Raw genomic sequence first — 16,735 nt, forward strand, 5'->3', positions numbered from 1 at the left:
AAAGTCTTTTTAAAGCAACTATACTTGAAATATAAATGTTCTTTATAAAGAATGTTTTTGGGACACTACAGTTGATCTGTATAATATTACAATAATATTGCTAATATTCCAATAATTCTCACACAAATTCTGTTCCCCTAACCCATTGTAGATAGAAGCTGGAGGTTAAAAAGAATAAAAATTAGAGGCAAATATGCCGACAGCGTTTTTTTTTTTTAAAGGAGTTAAATAGCTTAACAGTTAAGAAAAAAAAAAAAGTATAAAATATAGCATTCCAGGTACCAGAAGTTTTGAACTGTAGTAAAAATATCCTTAGGGTTTATGATGATTTTCTTTTTTTCCAAATGAAAAATGAAAAATTTTAATAAAAAATTTTATGCAAGGGGGGATTTCATGCCTACACAAGAGTAGAAGCAAACACCCATCACCCAGCTTCAATGACTATCAAGATTTTACTGCATTTGCTTTATCTATTTTTTCCTTTTTCTTATTTTCTTAGCTGAAGCAGATTTGATTTAAAGCAAATCATAGACATTGTATCATTTTGTTCCTCTTTATTTCAACATACATCTGTTTAAAAAAGTGGACATATCATGTCATTATCACATCTAAAATAATAATAATAATTACTTGCTATTGTCTTTTATCTGGTTCATAACCAGATTTTCCTGGTTAATAATGAATAAATAATGAATAAATAAATGAATAAAATCTTTAAAAAAAAAGATTTTTATTTATTTATTTGACAGAGAGAGATCACAAGTAGGCGGAGAGGCAGGCAGAGAGAGAGAGGGAAGCAGGCTTCTTGCTGAGCAGAGAGCCCGATGTGGGACTCGATCCCAGGACCCTGAGATCATGACCTGAGCCGAAGGCAGCGGCTTAACCCACTGAGCCACCCAGGCGCGCCCCCCCAAGAGCTTTTTATAGCCACTTTTTATATGTTTAGTTTTATTGCAGAGAAGATAAGGTATCAATAAAATTAAAAAAAATTTAATTGGTTTAGAATCAGAGTACATGGCAGAAGTAGTATGGAAATATGAGTTTGAGAATAAAAAGAAACAATATAGCATTTCTTTTAAATTAGAACTGTTTCATTTTTTTAATGCAGGATATTATTATCAGACCACTGTGTTATTTAGATTTCCTTGGGTACATTTAAAAATGAGAAATAATGAGTTTATTATAAAATAACCATATTTATAATAACCAGAAATTATAATTTTTCACAAAAACATCAGATTATGTTAAAAATTTTAGGTGCCAATTTAAAAAAGCAAAAAAGTTTACCTAGGATAGAAAATCATTTTATGTACCATAAAAGCAAAAGGAAAACAGTTGGTAACCTTTTTTACATCTTGCTGAGTTTGGGAACATCATTGTGCTCATATAATCTCCAAATAGAGATTCATATAGCCATGTTCTAGAGTTATGAGGAAAGTTAACTCATAAAGCAGTGTAATAATTATAAAATATTTACAGTTATATTTCGTTTTATAACTTTATAAATCTATCTCCCATACACAGTCTCATTTGATCTTATACCAAAACTGGAGTTCTTAGTACAAGTGGTACTGTTTCTGTTTTACAAATAAATAAGCCTTTAACAGAAGTTCAGTTACTTGCCCAAAAACAATAGCTAGTAAACCAGGGGCTGGTTTCTAAACATTAGTGTTCAGTCTCAAAGTAATAAAAAAAAAAAAAAATATATATATATATATATAAAACTCCAAAGCTCTCTTTTTCTATAGAAAAAGCCTTTCTGGAAGTTCAAAGATGGTAAAATAGGAGAAGTAATTTAAGGTTTGACTCCTTTATCTGTAAAATTATTTCTGCTTTGACTACGTAGTAAATAATGTTTTGCTGTATCAAGCCAGGCTCTACAAATGCCACTTTTTCCCTTCTTTCTCTTACGTCTCACATCACAGGGGTTTTTTTTGTTGGTGGTGATGTTAGTAGTAGTTTGTTTTGTTTTTAGACAAAGCTACCTATAGGAAGGTAGTTAATAATGCTCTTAATTACACTTACCACATAACTGCCTCCATCATGAACACCTTAAACAAACTAATATGATCATCATAGCAATCTCATCAGATCAATAATTTTACTAACCCCCTTTTACAGGTGAGAAAATCGAAGTAAATTAATTTGTTTGACGTTCCATAGCTAGTACACAAGAAAACTGGTATTTGAACTCCAATATAAACTATAATAAATCACTACACTATGCTTCCTTGCAAAGATGAATAATTTGTCCATGTGATCAAGCAAAGACTTAAATTTCAACTACTTTTTAACATCTTTTGAGGAAATATAATCAATTTAAATTTGTTTGCAGGAAGCAGATGGGAACAATGTAACTACTTCTTTTTTCCCCTCTGGGGCACATTTCCTAATTTATATTTTAAGGCATAGCTCATACTGAAATATGGTTTAGTCAATTTTCTCAAGAGAGGACAGATAAATATGGATTAATGGCTACTTTAGTTAATGATTGCAAGGCTGGCTTTAATTAATTGTGCTATGTAGCCATTCTTTATTCATAAAATAAAATTTGTGCTCAGAATACTTTTATTAGGAAAAAAAATGCAAGAAGAAAAATCCAACAGTGACCAGAAGAATGTTTGAAGACCAACACAAGCAGAGAGAAAGAAAGAATAACTTTTATAATTTTTTTTTGTTTGCTAAATTTGTGTATTCACTGATATTGTAAAGAAGGGTGTACTTAATTAGTTTGACAAAGAGGTAAGTTTACAACTTTACTGTATATCCATTTGATACTTCTTATTTTATCATCTGTATTTATCTGCAAATAGAATACTTTCTAAATGACTTAAACAGAAAGATGGTTGATGAAAGAGAGTAGAATTGCTGATATTGTTTTTAGTATAGAATTCCATTTTGTTTTTCCTCTTGTTTTGAGAATGAGGTGTCTCTACCTGGCTCCATCCCAAAGAGGATGTAATAGAGAGGTTTGCCAAGACCTTAGAGCTTTATCTCGGTCACTTCTCCAGGCCTGACTGCATTCTCCCTCTCTGATACTGCTATTTTAAACATCTCCTGCATGCATTTTGAATGTAGTATTCATTCCTTTTTATAGCTCCTGAGGTGAAAGTCCAACTTCTCCAGGAAGCAGCTGCTGGGTAGACAGTACTGCAGACAAATTCTCCCCCCAGCGGTTCAGAGCACCTGCCAGTTAGCAGAAAATTTGAAGTCCTTCCAGATCCAAATAGCTCACATTCAAGTCCATGTGGGAGAAAGCAAGCTGGTTTAGTTGAACTCAAAAACTAAAAAAGTAGAAAAGACAAAGAAATTTACAATTTGAGTCATGATTAAACCCATTTGAGCAAAGCTAGTCCTAAACGAACTTTTCGGATATGTAGCCCATCTTCCTGTTTATATTCTCTGCGTCATTCATCAAGCCTGCCTTGCTGGGTGCCTGGGTGGCTCAGTCGTTAAGCATCTGCTTTTGGCTCAGGTCCTGATCCCGAGGCCCTGGGATGGAGTCCCACATTGGGCTCCCTGCTCAGTTGGGAGTCTGCTTCTCCCTCTACCACTCCCCCTGCGTGCGCGCTCTCTCTCTCTCTCTTTCTCTCTGACACACACACAAATAAATAAATAATTTTTTTTTAAAAAATCCTGTATTTGTGTATTCACCATTCTTCATGCAGGGTTAGTTAAGACCTACCTACCTCTCAAAATGCTTTTGTTAGTTTTAGATGAGATCATATAATAATACATTGTCTATTCCTCTTAACCCATAGTCGTCATTCAGCAAGTGGGATTTATTATTATTATCAAAAGATGATAATTAGATCTTGGTAAGGACTTCCCTATATTCTTTACTTATAATGTATAAGCTCTTTTTCACTCTATCCATACTTATTTTATTTGTTGAGTGATTTACAAATAATGTCCTGAAGAACTCTAAATTTAAACATTTCTTAGCATTGACCCCTGAAAACACAGACATATATGCTTACTGGAAGCCTGATTTAAATGAATCAATGGAAAGAATAAGATAAAGTGGTATCATAGAAAAGCATGGTTTAATTATAAGTTAAAATAATTGATGTTAATGTTTAGAATTTACTGATTAATCCAAAACCAAATGTTAAAGATTTTGTAGGCATTGAAAATGTTGCATTATAAATGTGTCTTTAAATATGTGTTTTTAAATTATTTAATCTAAATAATCTAAATAGTGCATTAAAATAACACTAAAAAGTATGAGTTTACCCTCTTGCTTGATCATACTAAAGTTCCCATCTTTTAGGAGTTAGGTTTGGTTTTATATAAAACTCGAAAAGTATTATTTTCAGGTTTTCCCCCTCTGATTTACAATATGAAAATATATAAATAGTTTGAAAATTTGATCTTATAATTAGAGAGTAGCTGATAAATTCCAATGTCTTATCCAAGATATTTTTAATATAGCTGTACTATTAAAAAGAAGTGCTAGAATGAAATACAAAGGAAAGAGATTTATTTCTCTTACAAAATAAGAAATCAATGTTATTTGGTATTTTGTTTTTGTTTTTCACTACTATAGGTAAAATATGCCCAACATGACATTATTTCCATTCTAAAAATAAATGTACATGTGATATTAATATAGGTAGATAATATTAATAGGTAATAATTGCCTGGAGATTTAATGCAATTACTTCATAATAAAATTATTTCCATGCATTACAAATTTCAATAAGCAAGTCATCTGTAAGTTACTTACCCTCTCTATACCTCACTTTCTCCTTTGCAAAATGGGCATTATGATAGTACTTGACAGTAGCTATTTTAAAAGTTCTTTGTGAGGAAATGTACACAATGGGCTTACAATAGTATATGGCAGAAGTGATATTAATAAATTATTTTAGCTAACATGCAACACTACCAAACCATTACCTGCAGAAGTGCGTGCATTTTCACTTACATATCTCTTAAAAATATTTAAAAGTATAATTCTCATCCTATATAGGGATGAGTACTTCACTAAGTAACTAAAACTCATCGGACAAATTGCTGATTTTGTGGATTTCCCTTGACAAAATCTCACATTCCCTGCACATGCCAAAATAGAAAGATAATAGGATTTGTTTCTGCCCCAGAGCAGTTTCTACTATAGTAGTAGTAAAGGAGCTCTGGAATTCATAAATCAACCTACTGTTATATGTAATATTGTTATCTAGCAAACATTATATAATTTACATGTTATATACATATATGTGTACCTATATGTCCATTCATATCCGTACATATGATATAGTACTTAGAGAATAACTACCATCAAAGACATTAAGAAGGGAGTGCCTTACAAACAAAGGCAAGTAGGAGAGGGGATTGCTCTGATCTGTTTAATCTCTGCTTTATTTCCCTTACTTGATTTTGGCCTGGAAACCAGGATATCAAAACTCTTTGTATGAGGAATTAGCATGGTGATTGTATGGGGTTGTGAATTTTTTGTTTTTCTCTTTATGCTTTTGAAAGCCTTCCTGTCAAATTTAGAACTTTGTGATACAATGAAAAGACAGCTGTGAAGGTAGCTGGCCAGCTCCTTCACGGGAATATCATTTTCACATGGTTTAGCTTTGAATCCAAGGGAAATAGCACTTTTCTCTTTTATTAATTAGTACCTTTAAAAGGAGCTTTCATTAATCAACATGTCTTATGAAAAGCTGGTCTCTTTCCATAGAGCTGAATAAATCCTGCTGTGTGCAGTACTGGTAATGGTACTAAGGCTTATGTTTTTGGAATGTGTTATAGAGAATTAGAGATATGAAAGAAAAAAAAATCAATCCTCAGCAGCCATAGGCTTTTTTTCTTAATAGAGCTTTTAAAAATATTAAATAGCCCCAAATATGCTAATTTACATCACATTTTCTGATATCCACCTTTCAGATTTAATCATCACAGGAAGTATTATTACAGAATCTGTTAGAATTGTTCCAACATCATTTTGATCAACTTGAGGTTCACCAAATGGGACTTTATACCACCCAGATCAGGACCTGCCTAATAGTGTGGAGTAGTGTCATTTATAAAGGAACTCCTTGAAAGAGTTGAAAAACATCAATGCTGTTCTTATTAGAAAAGCACTATCTTAAGCCCGGGTTTATATAATTAACAACGCTGAAACAAAATTAAGTATTCAGGTTATTTTTTGTACATTTTTCAGCAACCAGATGTTTGGAACTATGATTACAAAACATCCAGATGATTGACTCAAAATTTAAGTATTTGTCATGATATTTGGCATGGTGTTAACACAGCTCCTGGGGAAAAATGTATTTTTGGAACTGTTTCACTCATCTCCCAATAAAGTAGGTAGTCTAGCAGATTTTTTAAGTGGAAAAGAAAAAAAAAAAAAAAACCTTTCAGGAAAAGCCATGCCATATTTAATTAAAGGATATACTCATTATTAAACATTTTTATTCAGATTATTTCATTATTTGTACTTCAGAGGGATCCTAAGATCACTAACTGTTAAAAATTTTCCATTTTGGAGTCCAGAGAGGAAAAAAGATCCAAGTCTGTGACCCAAGAATTATTGCATCATCCTGCCCCATTAATGATCTGTCTTTACCTCATCAACCTCTCCCTCACTCATTAATTCTTCCATCCTGTAGTGGGACAATCCCTCACCCTGGCTACTGTCTGACTCTAGGAATGTGTAACATAGTCTCTCAGCATGGTTGAATGCAGACCAACTGGCTTCAGTCAAGATACAAACCTTCAGTACCTTTGTTTCTCCATTATTAAAATGAAGATAATGGTATCTGGCTTTTATACGGTTATGTGAAGATTAAATAGGATAATAATTGTAAGTGCCTAACAAAATGTCTAGCACATACAAAGCAGAATTTTCGATGAGTTAAATTGGTTCCTGAAGTATAGGGTCAAATGTAGTTCTTTCTTATTTCAAGTAGTTCTGAGCCCAGCTCCCGTCTGCCCCTTACCTACCACCTTGCTCTCTTCACAGAGCATGTTTCCTCGCCCACTGTCTCAGATTGCTTAGCCCATCCTCTGTATCATAGATCAGTCACTGTTTGTAGGACATATATATGCATTTAATTATATGTTATCATACATTAATGTGGGCATGACTTTGCTTTCCCAACTAGGTTGTACTTTGGAAATTTTGATTTACTTTACCATATTGTTTCTTCTTCTAAAACTATCTTAATTTTTGCCTTCATTCATCCATTCAGCAAATATTTATATTTATTTTCAATTATTTGTGGGCCCTTGGAATACACAGAAGTAACCAAACAGACAAAGGTCCTGAATGTTACTTCTAGCAAGGAGAGGCAGAAAATAACCCAGCAACTAAACAGATAATGCATTTCATAGGAGTGTAGCAGTGGTATTATTTTTGCTATTTAATACATTAGAAACTTCAGTGAAGACCTAAGGAAGATAGTGATTAAGTTATGCAGCTCTCTGGAGAAAGAGACATCCAGGCAGAAGAAAGAGCAAATGCAAACTTCCTAGGGCAAGAGCATGTGCCCCTTTGTTGGAAACAAAGCTACAGGACCGTAGTCTAGAACAGAATCAACTGGAAAAGAGTGGCAGCTGGTAAGGTCAGAAAGGCATCAAAGGAAGATTGCATAAGATCTTTGACCACTTTCAGGATTAAATTTTTTCTTATGAGTGAAATAGGAAATGAAGTAGGAAGCCATGTTGTTGTTCTGACTTAAACTCTAAAAAATTTATTCTATTTATTATAGAGAGAATAAACTACACTACAGATGTCAAGGGCAGAAACCTGAAACTCTGAGGCAATTGCAATAATCCAATTATAATAATAATTTAATTATTATATTTTCACTTCCTATTCTGCATGATGGCCATTCACGAATATATTTTATCATCCTTTCTAAATTATGAATTTCATATGGGCCAGGATTCCACCATATTTTTATATTTTCAGACATTAGAATTTTTAAACCCAGAAAAATGTTTTTTGGTGCCTGAAGAGTGCAAAACTAAATTATTACCACTTCTCATACTTCTTTTACCCATCCCTACCACCTGCACCACTCTGCCATACCCTGAATATCTTCCTTCCTTCCAGAATTCCTTCTTAATACATTATATACATGTCAGACAGTATCTCTTTCTATTGTAAAGAAAAAAAAACCCACAAAACTAGGGTAGATATGAAGAACAAAGAGGAGGTAGAAAGGTAGAAGATGTAGTCCTTACAATTAAGGAAATTTATGTGCGTATTTGACCTATTTCATATATCTGATATAGTCAGGTCATAGTTCACCTTAAAACTGTATGTCCCTATATAAGCATCTTGTGATTTCATAAAATAGAAAGCCATTCCTAGATCTTGCTATTCCCAATTTGTAAAATTCCATTATGGTAATTTGAGTTATTTAAATTTTAACTCTATAGTGTCATTTGAGAATACTGCTATAGAAATCCAAGGAAGTCATACAAAATTTTTTTGTTTTTGTTTTTGTTTTTTAGTTGAGTCTCATTCAAGGGTCTTCTAAATGTATGTCTTGAAAAGCTTTGGATCAGGACTAATAACAATTGTGAAATATAGTTATCCAACCAAGGAGACATAAAAAAAAACTCCCTTTTCATTTTTCACAGGGAAGAAGTTAAATTCTGTTCTTCCCTGATGATCCCTAATATACCAGAACAGGAATAGCGCTTACGCTAAGACCAGGAGTTATAACCCAGATTTGGTCTATGAAAGCTCCAGTATCTAAAGGCTAGTTAATCTCTGTGCTCTTCCTGATACCTCCCCAAATAAAGATAAAGCTGTTCCTGCCTCAAGGGAAAGGAAAATGCCCAGCAGAGTGCTCTAAATCAAACTTTCATGGTAAAACATGCATTAATAATTAATTTTCTGCTTCCTTTAGAATAGGACAGGTTAAACAGTTGGTCACATTTAGTAAATAAGAAATTACTTGCAGTAATTTCTGCAACATTCTGATCATCTTTCCATTTCTGAAACCTATTTTAGCAGTCTTTGATCTACATTACGGAGGAAAGGACACTGAATATAGAAATATAAGACTTGATTATGAATTCCACTTCGTCACCCACTAATAGTGTGGCTTGGGCAAGTCATTTAACCTAAACATTCCATTTATTTTCTAGTGAATTGGGCATAACAATCCATACCCCAGAGGGTTGTAAATGAGCATCAGATAGGATAATGTGTGAAGGCCATGAATGCAGAGGTCACACAGAAACTCTTGATGAACCCATATATTACATACAAGCATTGTAATGACCAGAGTCCTAGTAATGATAATTCAGTGGTCTATCCTATAGCAGTAGACACGTGATCTTATGAAATGGGAAATATGTCCCTTCTATCTTCTTTCTGCATATCATTAGGAATGACAATATACCATAATTGTTTAATTATGTCATTAAAGTGGGTTTTATTTTCTTCATTAATTACATAAGGAAAAGCTTTTCAATTAACAATGACCTTTATGACTTTACTAGTTTGGATTCTGTAGATGGCAAAGCTGACTGCAAATTAGATTCTGCAGTGTACCTTGTTCCTTATTTTTTCACCCAACTGATTAGTTTTATACAGTTGGCAGCAGCCTACCCTGTTGCATTCAGCTTGCAATTTTGTAGCAATCTCAAACACTGTGTTCAATCCCCCAAGGTGTTCTGTAGAAATGCTGTCAAACTATTTCGATGTATGTGTATTTTCATTCTGTAGCTGTGCTTTGTACTCATTTAAGAAAACCAGTCTTTAATTTGTATCAGAACATTTCCAAGATGAAACATAGAATTCCAGGCTTCAGCAAAATCACTGACATATGACCACAGCAGCCTTCTGTTCTAAATCATGATGTCTGACTTCTATTGGATACAAAGCTATATTTTTGAATCTTGTTATAAAATACAACTTTGAATAAATGGCTTCAGAATTGACCTTAAAGTCTACTAATTGTCATCACCCTTTCTATGATCATCTGGCTTTAGTTTACCTTTCCAGTTTCATCTCTCACCTCTCCCACCCTGTACTCCATGCTTGTTTGTCTTTGAAGTGTGTGGCTTTCTTTCTCACACTTTTCTCTGGTGTTACCCACATATGGCACCTCTGTCTAAATGTCATGTCTCCCATTCCTTGCCTCTTTATTCAAGGCATTTTCTATTCCATAAAGGCTATTCTATACCCCTAGTACCTCTTCTGAGTCAGTTAGTTCTTTTTTGTAACTTGTGCCTGATTTAATCAAATAATCCTTTGCGTAGCATTGATTGGTTGCCTAATTGTCTTCCTTACTAGACTTAAAGTTTTGGAGAGCGAGGGCAATACCATTTTTAAATCCATAAATAGTAGAAGCTTCATAAATGTTTGTTGGATAAATGAATGCTTCCTGGAAAGACTATTGGTCGGCTTATTGAGAAGACAGCAAGTATTTGCGACTAATGTCTTGTCTCCTTCACTTACAACAGCAATCTTATCAGTAAAATGCAGTTTATAGTTTCAGTGTACAGCTTACCACTCTTTAAATGCATAATAAACATGATATGGTACTATCCTATGCTTTCTATTTAGTGTCTAGTATATTATATTAGAATTGGATTTGGTTAAAACAGTCTAACTCATGGACCTTTTCTACTTCTTATAATTTCAAAGAAAAAATGTTTTAATGTTGAAATTATTATTTGAAGGAATTTAACTTTATTTAAATTTACTTGTCATCCAGACAGAGAGAAAAAGGATTTTGACTGGCTCCGAGTTAAAATACACACACACACACACACACACACACACACACACACACACACATTTAAAAAAAAACAAAACTGTATGCAGGCATTGTTTCACATTTGCATTGGGAATGGAAGATGTACCAGTGTGCTCAAATGTTCATATTTTCTGCATTTATGTCTGATGTTTGTATTTGATACAGTGCTATAATTCAACATATGGAAATGCACTCAGAACAAAGATAATGTTGTCTTTCATTTTCATTTTGATTAATAGTGTTCTGTCTCTGGTAATTTGTAGGTGTTATTTGGAAGATGGAGCTTCAAAGGGTGCCTGGCTGAACCGGTCAAGTATTATTTTTGCGGGAGGCGATAAGTGGTCAGTGGATCCTCGAGTTTCAATTTCAACATTGAATAAAAGGGACTACAGCCTCCAGATACAGAATGTAGATGTGACAGACGATGGCCCATACACGTGTTCTGTTCAGACTCAACATACACCGAGAACAATGCAGGTGCATCTAACTGTGCAAGGTATGCATTTTTATAATTGCTATATTGTGAAGGACTATATTTAACAAGGTTCAGTATTTAGATAACAGAATGACTCAGAAGTAACTGACAATGTTGAAAGATACGTAGTCATTGTCTTCAGGGATTTATGTTCCTAGATTCTATTAAGTGTAATGGCTATTATAAACATGTAAGTCCCCACTTACCAAGATCAAAAATTATCCATTAACACCACATTATGATTTTCTTGTGTGTTCTTCACTTAGTATCTTCCTTTGAGTCACCCGTTCAATACATCTTTGAGAACCCATGATTGATACATTAAAATTAATGTTCAATAACCCATGATGGATGCATGAAAATATTAGAACTTTTTGAAATATCTGTAGTATAACTCTTTAAAAGTAATCCTCAAGACTTCCAGCACTCTGTCTTAATCCAAATTCTGCTTACGTTGATTGAAGTCACAATGGAAAGAAGCAGCCTTCTAGAATTACTTTATTTAAATATAGAGTAATTGGAAAAATATGGTACACAATGGGTTATACTTTGATTTACTTTCAGTAGATCATAAATCATTCTAGCTAACTTACAGTCTCCAAATACAGAATCATCAAGTTACTTTATTTTTCACACATAATAAAATGTAAGAGTGTATATATCCCCAATATAAATACTTTTCAAGAAGAATGCAATTACAATGCTAGTTTAATAGAAAATGCATATTCTTGCCCTTTTACTATTTCCTTGTGCTTTATAGATTAATGATGTGTTGTTTCCATAAAAATATTGTGCTGTGGATCTTAAGATGACACTGCAGCATTTCTAAGTAAAATTAATGACAAATTATGTGATAATGTGGTACCAGTGAGTGCATGTTTTATTCCTAAGAAAAAAGCTGAGGAACAAGTTAGTTGTATTATCTTTGAGTTTACCCTTCAAAAATTGAACTCAAAGTATTAATTTAGGTACATGGCTTACACCTCGAATTTCATTAACTTACACCTTTATTTCCTTATATAAAAGTAAGCCTGAAGTCAAATACAGCTTCAGTTAGTAGTAAATATTTTAACTTCATGATATAATTTAAATGTATTAATTAAGTAATCAACTTTAAGGAGAAAAGTGTAAGGTAAACAATAAGCCCGGAAATTTCCCCAATGGTTTTTCTTATTACAGATCATTGCACACTGTGGTGATGTTCTTTATTTAAAGTCATATGAGAATATAATAAAGTTTTCACCAAAGGCTGTCTTCATTCAGAGATTATCCAGAGATTCTAGAGGTCAGGAGTTAGTCCACCTTCAGAAAGTGGCATGGGATTACAAGTCAAAAACACATTTCTTCTGTTATGCAAGCCTAATCTTGTTTTCTTGTTTAGTTCTGCGCCCTTTGACTTGAGTTTCTAGCTCAAAGACTACAAAGGATTTTTATTGCACCAGAAAAAAAGTACACTTGAATAATAATTATATTTGAGTCACTGGAGATATAGACGTTTTGCTTCTTATAGCTTTAAATGATGTCTTTCTGGACACTAAACATACCCCTCTTTCCTTTTTCCCATTCTGTCTTATTCCATAGTAGGCTTATATTTTTAAACCAGACTATGGATATATGAGCCCTGCCCAGGCACATATTTGCTTTTTATAGGATATCTTTATAACTTTATGCTATGTAGATGGTTTAACACTATACAGATTTTTTAAACTGTTACATGCCTTACTATGGCATTCCTTTTTGTTGGCCATTTGGTGATGGTGAACTTTTGAACTCCATTTTAGGAAGTGTGTTGTAGGAACGCATTTATTGTATGTTTTATTAGCATAATATGTTGTTCTTCTAGAAAAAAAAATATTTGCGTTACTGTTTTGAAAGTTTGGGTTTGTGTTTGGGTCAAATTAAAAGCTAATAATTTTACAGTATTTATGAACATAATTACTCATTAGAAGTTGATTGACATGTGGGCAGTTTTCCAATTACATTAATAAAGTTCAGGGAATAAATTAATAGGCTTGTCAGTCAATTCAAGAACTAAATAAATGTCACAAAAAGTCAACCCCACTTGAGCTACATTTCCTCTTGATGAATGAAAATAAGCTGATGTGCACATCTCTTCAGTCTTTGTATTTCCTAGGTTGTCTGACACTCCGGTATATCTCAATAGTTTTGAAGTGTATGCTCTTTGCCTAACAATTTGTCAAGTCTTTATCCACCAAGATAAAGAAATTTAGCAACTGAGAGAAGACTGTATTAATCACTGATGTCAAACACACACATTGGTAGTAAAAACAAAGCTCATCTTTAATTGTTGCAACTATGTGCTCAAAGGAGATATTTGAAAAAAAAAATCATTTGAGAAAGAGGATAATAGAAGGGATATCTTGCCAACACAGACATTGTGCATGGGAGATTTGTCTGTACTCTTGATTTCTTAGAGTTATTAATACCAGTGAAGGGGACAATGGGGGAGAAAAAATATTGGAGTAGGAGTTGGAAAACCTGGATTCTAGTCCTGAATTTTCTCTCTTGAATGGGTAATTACCAAGTCGCTCTAGAAAACTACAGTTTTCTCAACTGAAAGAGGAGGACTCAGGTCAGAAGATCTTATATGTCATTGAAAAACAAAAAGATGACCAAAACAAAACAGAAAAAACCCAACCAACCAAACAAACAAAACAAAAACACACAAATGAATAAACAACCAGGGATGATTTGCAAGGGAAAAAATGTTATTTAGTTTAAAAAATGAAAAAAGTATTCCATAACATATGTGTAACGCTTGCAACAAACACAGTTCAGGCTAAGTTTTGCATAGCTGTACCTTTGAGTATATATGCTGCAAGTATGTTCTATTTATCTCTATGTTTTGCTTTCACCAACTTAGCTGAACAATGTATGTACTTATAAAATGTGAAGAATGTGGTGAATTGGAGTTTTACTTCAAGGGTTTAGAAAGAAACTCAATAAGAAAATTAAATTTTCATTTGCTGTATATAGTATACCTAAATGTCCAGTGTTTTACATCATGTGGTATAGCATTTACTAAGAGTAGTATTGTTCATGAGTATAAGAATGTACATGACTAGAGGAGTTGCTATGAAGCCAAAGGTCCCTATTACAATCCTGTAATGACAAGGATCATATAATGTAAATGCTGCACACTTGAGTATATGATAGAGATGGCTTCTACTTTGAGTCCACGTCTGAAGTCTATAGGTTGTGTATGGTACAAGGTAGACACATTCATAGATACTGTACATTAAACACATATACAGATAATAGCCCCTGACAATACCTTGATTATAGCCTTGTGAGACTATGGACAGAAGATCCATTAAGATGTACCTGGAAAGAAACTGAGATAATAAATGTATGTTGTTTTAAGCCTTCCACACTCGTGTGTGTGCACTCTCACACACATCATATATGTGTGAAATGTTTATCCCTCAACTTGTGCCCTTTCAGGGAGATATATAGTAGGTTTTCTCTAGGCAGAATAAAACATTTGACTAGCACATAGCTCTATGTCCAAAATAACTCCTCAAGGGTATTTAACTTCCCCAGGGTGTTCTGTTTTCCTCAGAATATCTGGCTTACCTGGGATGTCTGTGATAGATGAGGTGGCACACTTCCCTTTCCAGGGATGGGTTTGCTTTTCTAGCTGCTGGGAGTGTTTTCAGCAGACAGCAGCACTGAGTGATAAGACCTTTCCAGAATCACGTCCACCATAGAGAGCCACTTTATCTAAAGTCAGACTTTTCCTAAAGCAACCAATATCTGATGACTGATTGAAAGGTCCCTCCCTTTCAGCCCAAAGTAAGATAACTCAGATGAGCCATTTTGGCTCCAGAACAGTGGAAGCTGTTGAGCAGCTCTACAGCTGAGCTTGCTTTGCTGACTCCTATTTCATTCCTCTTCCTTCTCTGGGGACTTATCATAGGGGTATTTCCTAATAACTATCCTGCACTATAAACTCCTCATTTTAGTGCCTGCTTCCCAAAGATCCCAGACGATGACAGTGTCAGCCCCTTGTCTCTGGCTTAGTCATTGTTTGGAGAAAGCCTTTATAGAATGGAAAGACAACACATTCAAACACCATTTATTTTTAACATTCTGTTTTACATTGGGAAGGATTTAAAGAGGCTTATAAAGAAGTAGTTAGTACCCCAAGATAAATAGAGGAAGTTGGAGGCAAAAGATAAGGTAAGCAGAGCAGGATGCAGTCAGTGGTGAGGTTAGAACATAAAAGGTATGTCATGATTTCTAAGTAATTTTAGAGCTCAGTAAAAATTTGGTTCTAAGGAGCACGTGGGTGGCTTGGTCATTAAATGTCTACCTTCAGCTCAGGTCATAATCCCAGGATCCTGGGTTGGAGACCCACGTAGCACTCTCTGCCTGGCAAGAAGCCTTCTTCTCCCTCTCCTACTCCCCCTGCTTGTGTTCCCTCTCTCGCTGTGCCTGTCTCTCTGTCAAATAAATAAAATCTTTTAAAAAAATTAGTTCTAAGATTTGTAGCAGCCAATACATAGAGAGAAACAGGATTAGGTATTCATTCCATGATCCACACAGTTAATTAACACTTAACATGTCTTAGTCTTCTGATCCTGTTACTCAGAGTGGAGCAACGTTTCCACTGTGAATCAGCCCAGAGAACTACTGTGAGGTGTGAGGAACATCTCCACAGTAACTGTACAGTACTCACATCACTCGTTCAGAGAATTGTTCCTTATAACACCTCTCAATATAACCTGAAGTGCAGGGAAGTCAAGAAAAAATTAAAAATCTGAAAGTAAATTCGGTGAGATGCCAGTTCAATAACAGGACTCTTGCTTTTTGATTACTACCTTAATCTGTAAGTAAATTTTAGGACCTAGCCTTTCCAAGCCAAACCTCCACAAATATTATTTCTCTAAGTGAATCTTTGAATAGGAATTCAGGTACAGATATTTTAAAATTAGACTTGCCAATGAGTATCTGGAGAGCAATTATTCCATGTGGCCACAAGTATAGAGCTGTATTCTTTTTTTTTTTTAAAGATTTTATTTATTTATTTGTCAGAGAGAGAGAGGGAGAGAAAGCAAGCACAGGCAGACAGAATGGCAGGCAGAGGCAGAGGGAGAAGCAGGCTCCCTGATGAACAAGGAGCCCAATGTGGGACTCGATCCCAGGACGCCGGGATCATGACCTGAGCCGAAGGCAGCTGCCCAACCAACTGAGCCACCCAGGCATCCCTAGAGCTGTATTCTTTAAAGACCAGTGCATCTTAATATAATGTTAGCATTCTTTTTATGAATATTAAATCCTCAACAAGGTACATAGGGGAAGAGAAAGACACCACACTTCTGCTCCAAGTTGACCTGATGGGCAATAAAACAGCATCACAGATCATAGACCTGCCTTCCTTGAAAGACCTGAAGGAGAAAAAAGCCACAATGGTCAAAAAAGCAAGTCAAAATACCACATATATTAGAAAATTCAAGTTGGTGTTCTGCAACAGTAAACATTTCAAAATTTTCAAAAAGCT

General features: G+C 34.3%; 1 protein-coding gene across 4 annotated transcripts in view; it reads left to right on the forward strand.

Moving 5' to 3' along the window:
- The window catches only part of NEGR1 (neuronal growth regulator 1), an 861,528-nt gene that overhangs the window by 341,890 nt on the left and 502,903 nt on the right, over positions 1-16,735 (forward strand). For all 4 annotated transcript variants that reach the window (XM_047727677.1, XM_047727679.1, XM_047727680.1 and 1 more), the window contains exon 2: positions 11,000-11,232. In XM_047727677.1, coding sequence (XP_047583633.1) covers positions 11,000-11,232 — 233 coding nt within the window. The remainder of the gene's footprint in view (positions 1-10,999; positions 11,233-16,735) is intronic.

Source organism: Lutra lutra, chromosome 4 (genome assembly GCF_902655055.1).
Source record: "Lutra lutra chromosome 4, mLutLut1.2, whole genome shotgun sequence".
NCBI lineage: Eukaryota > Metazoa > Chordata > Mammalia > Carnivora > Mustelidae > Lutra > Lutra lutra.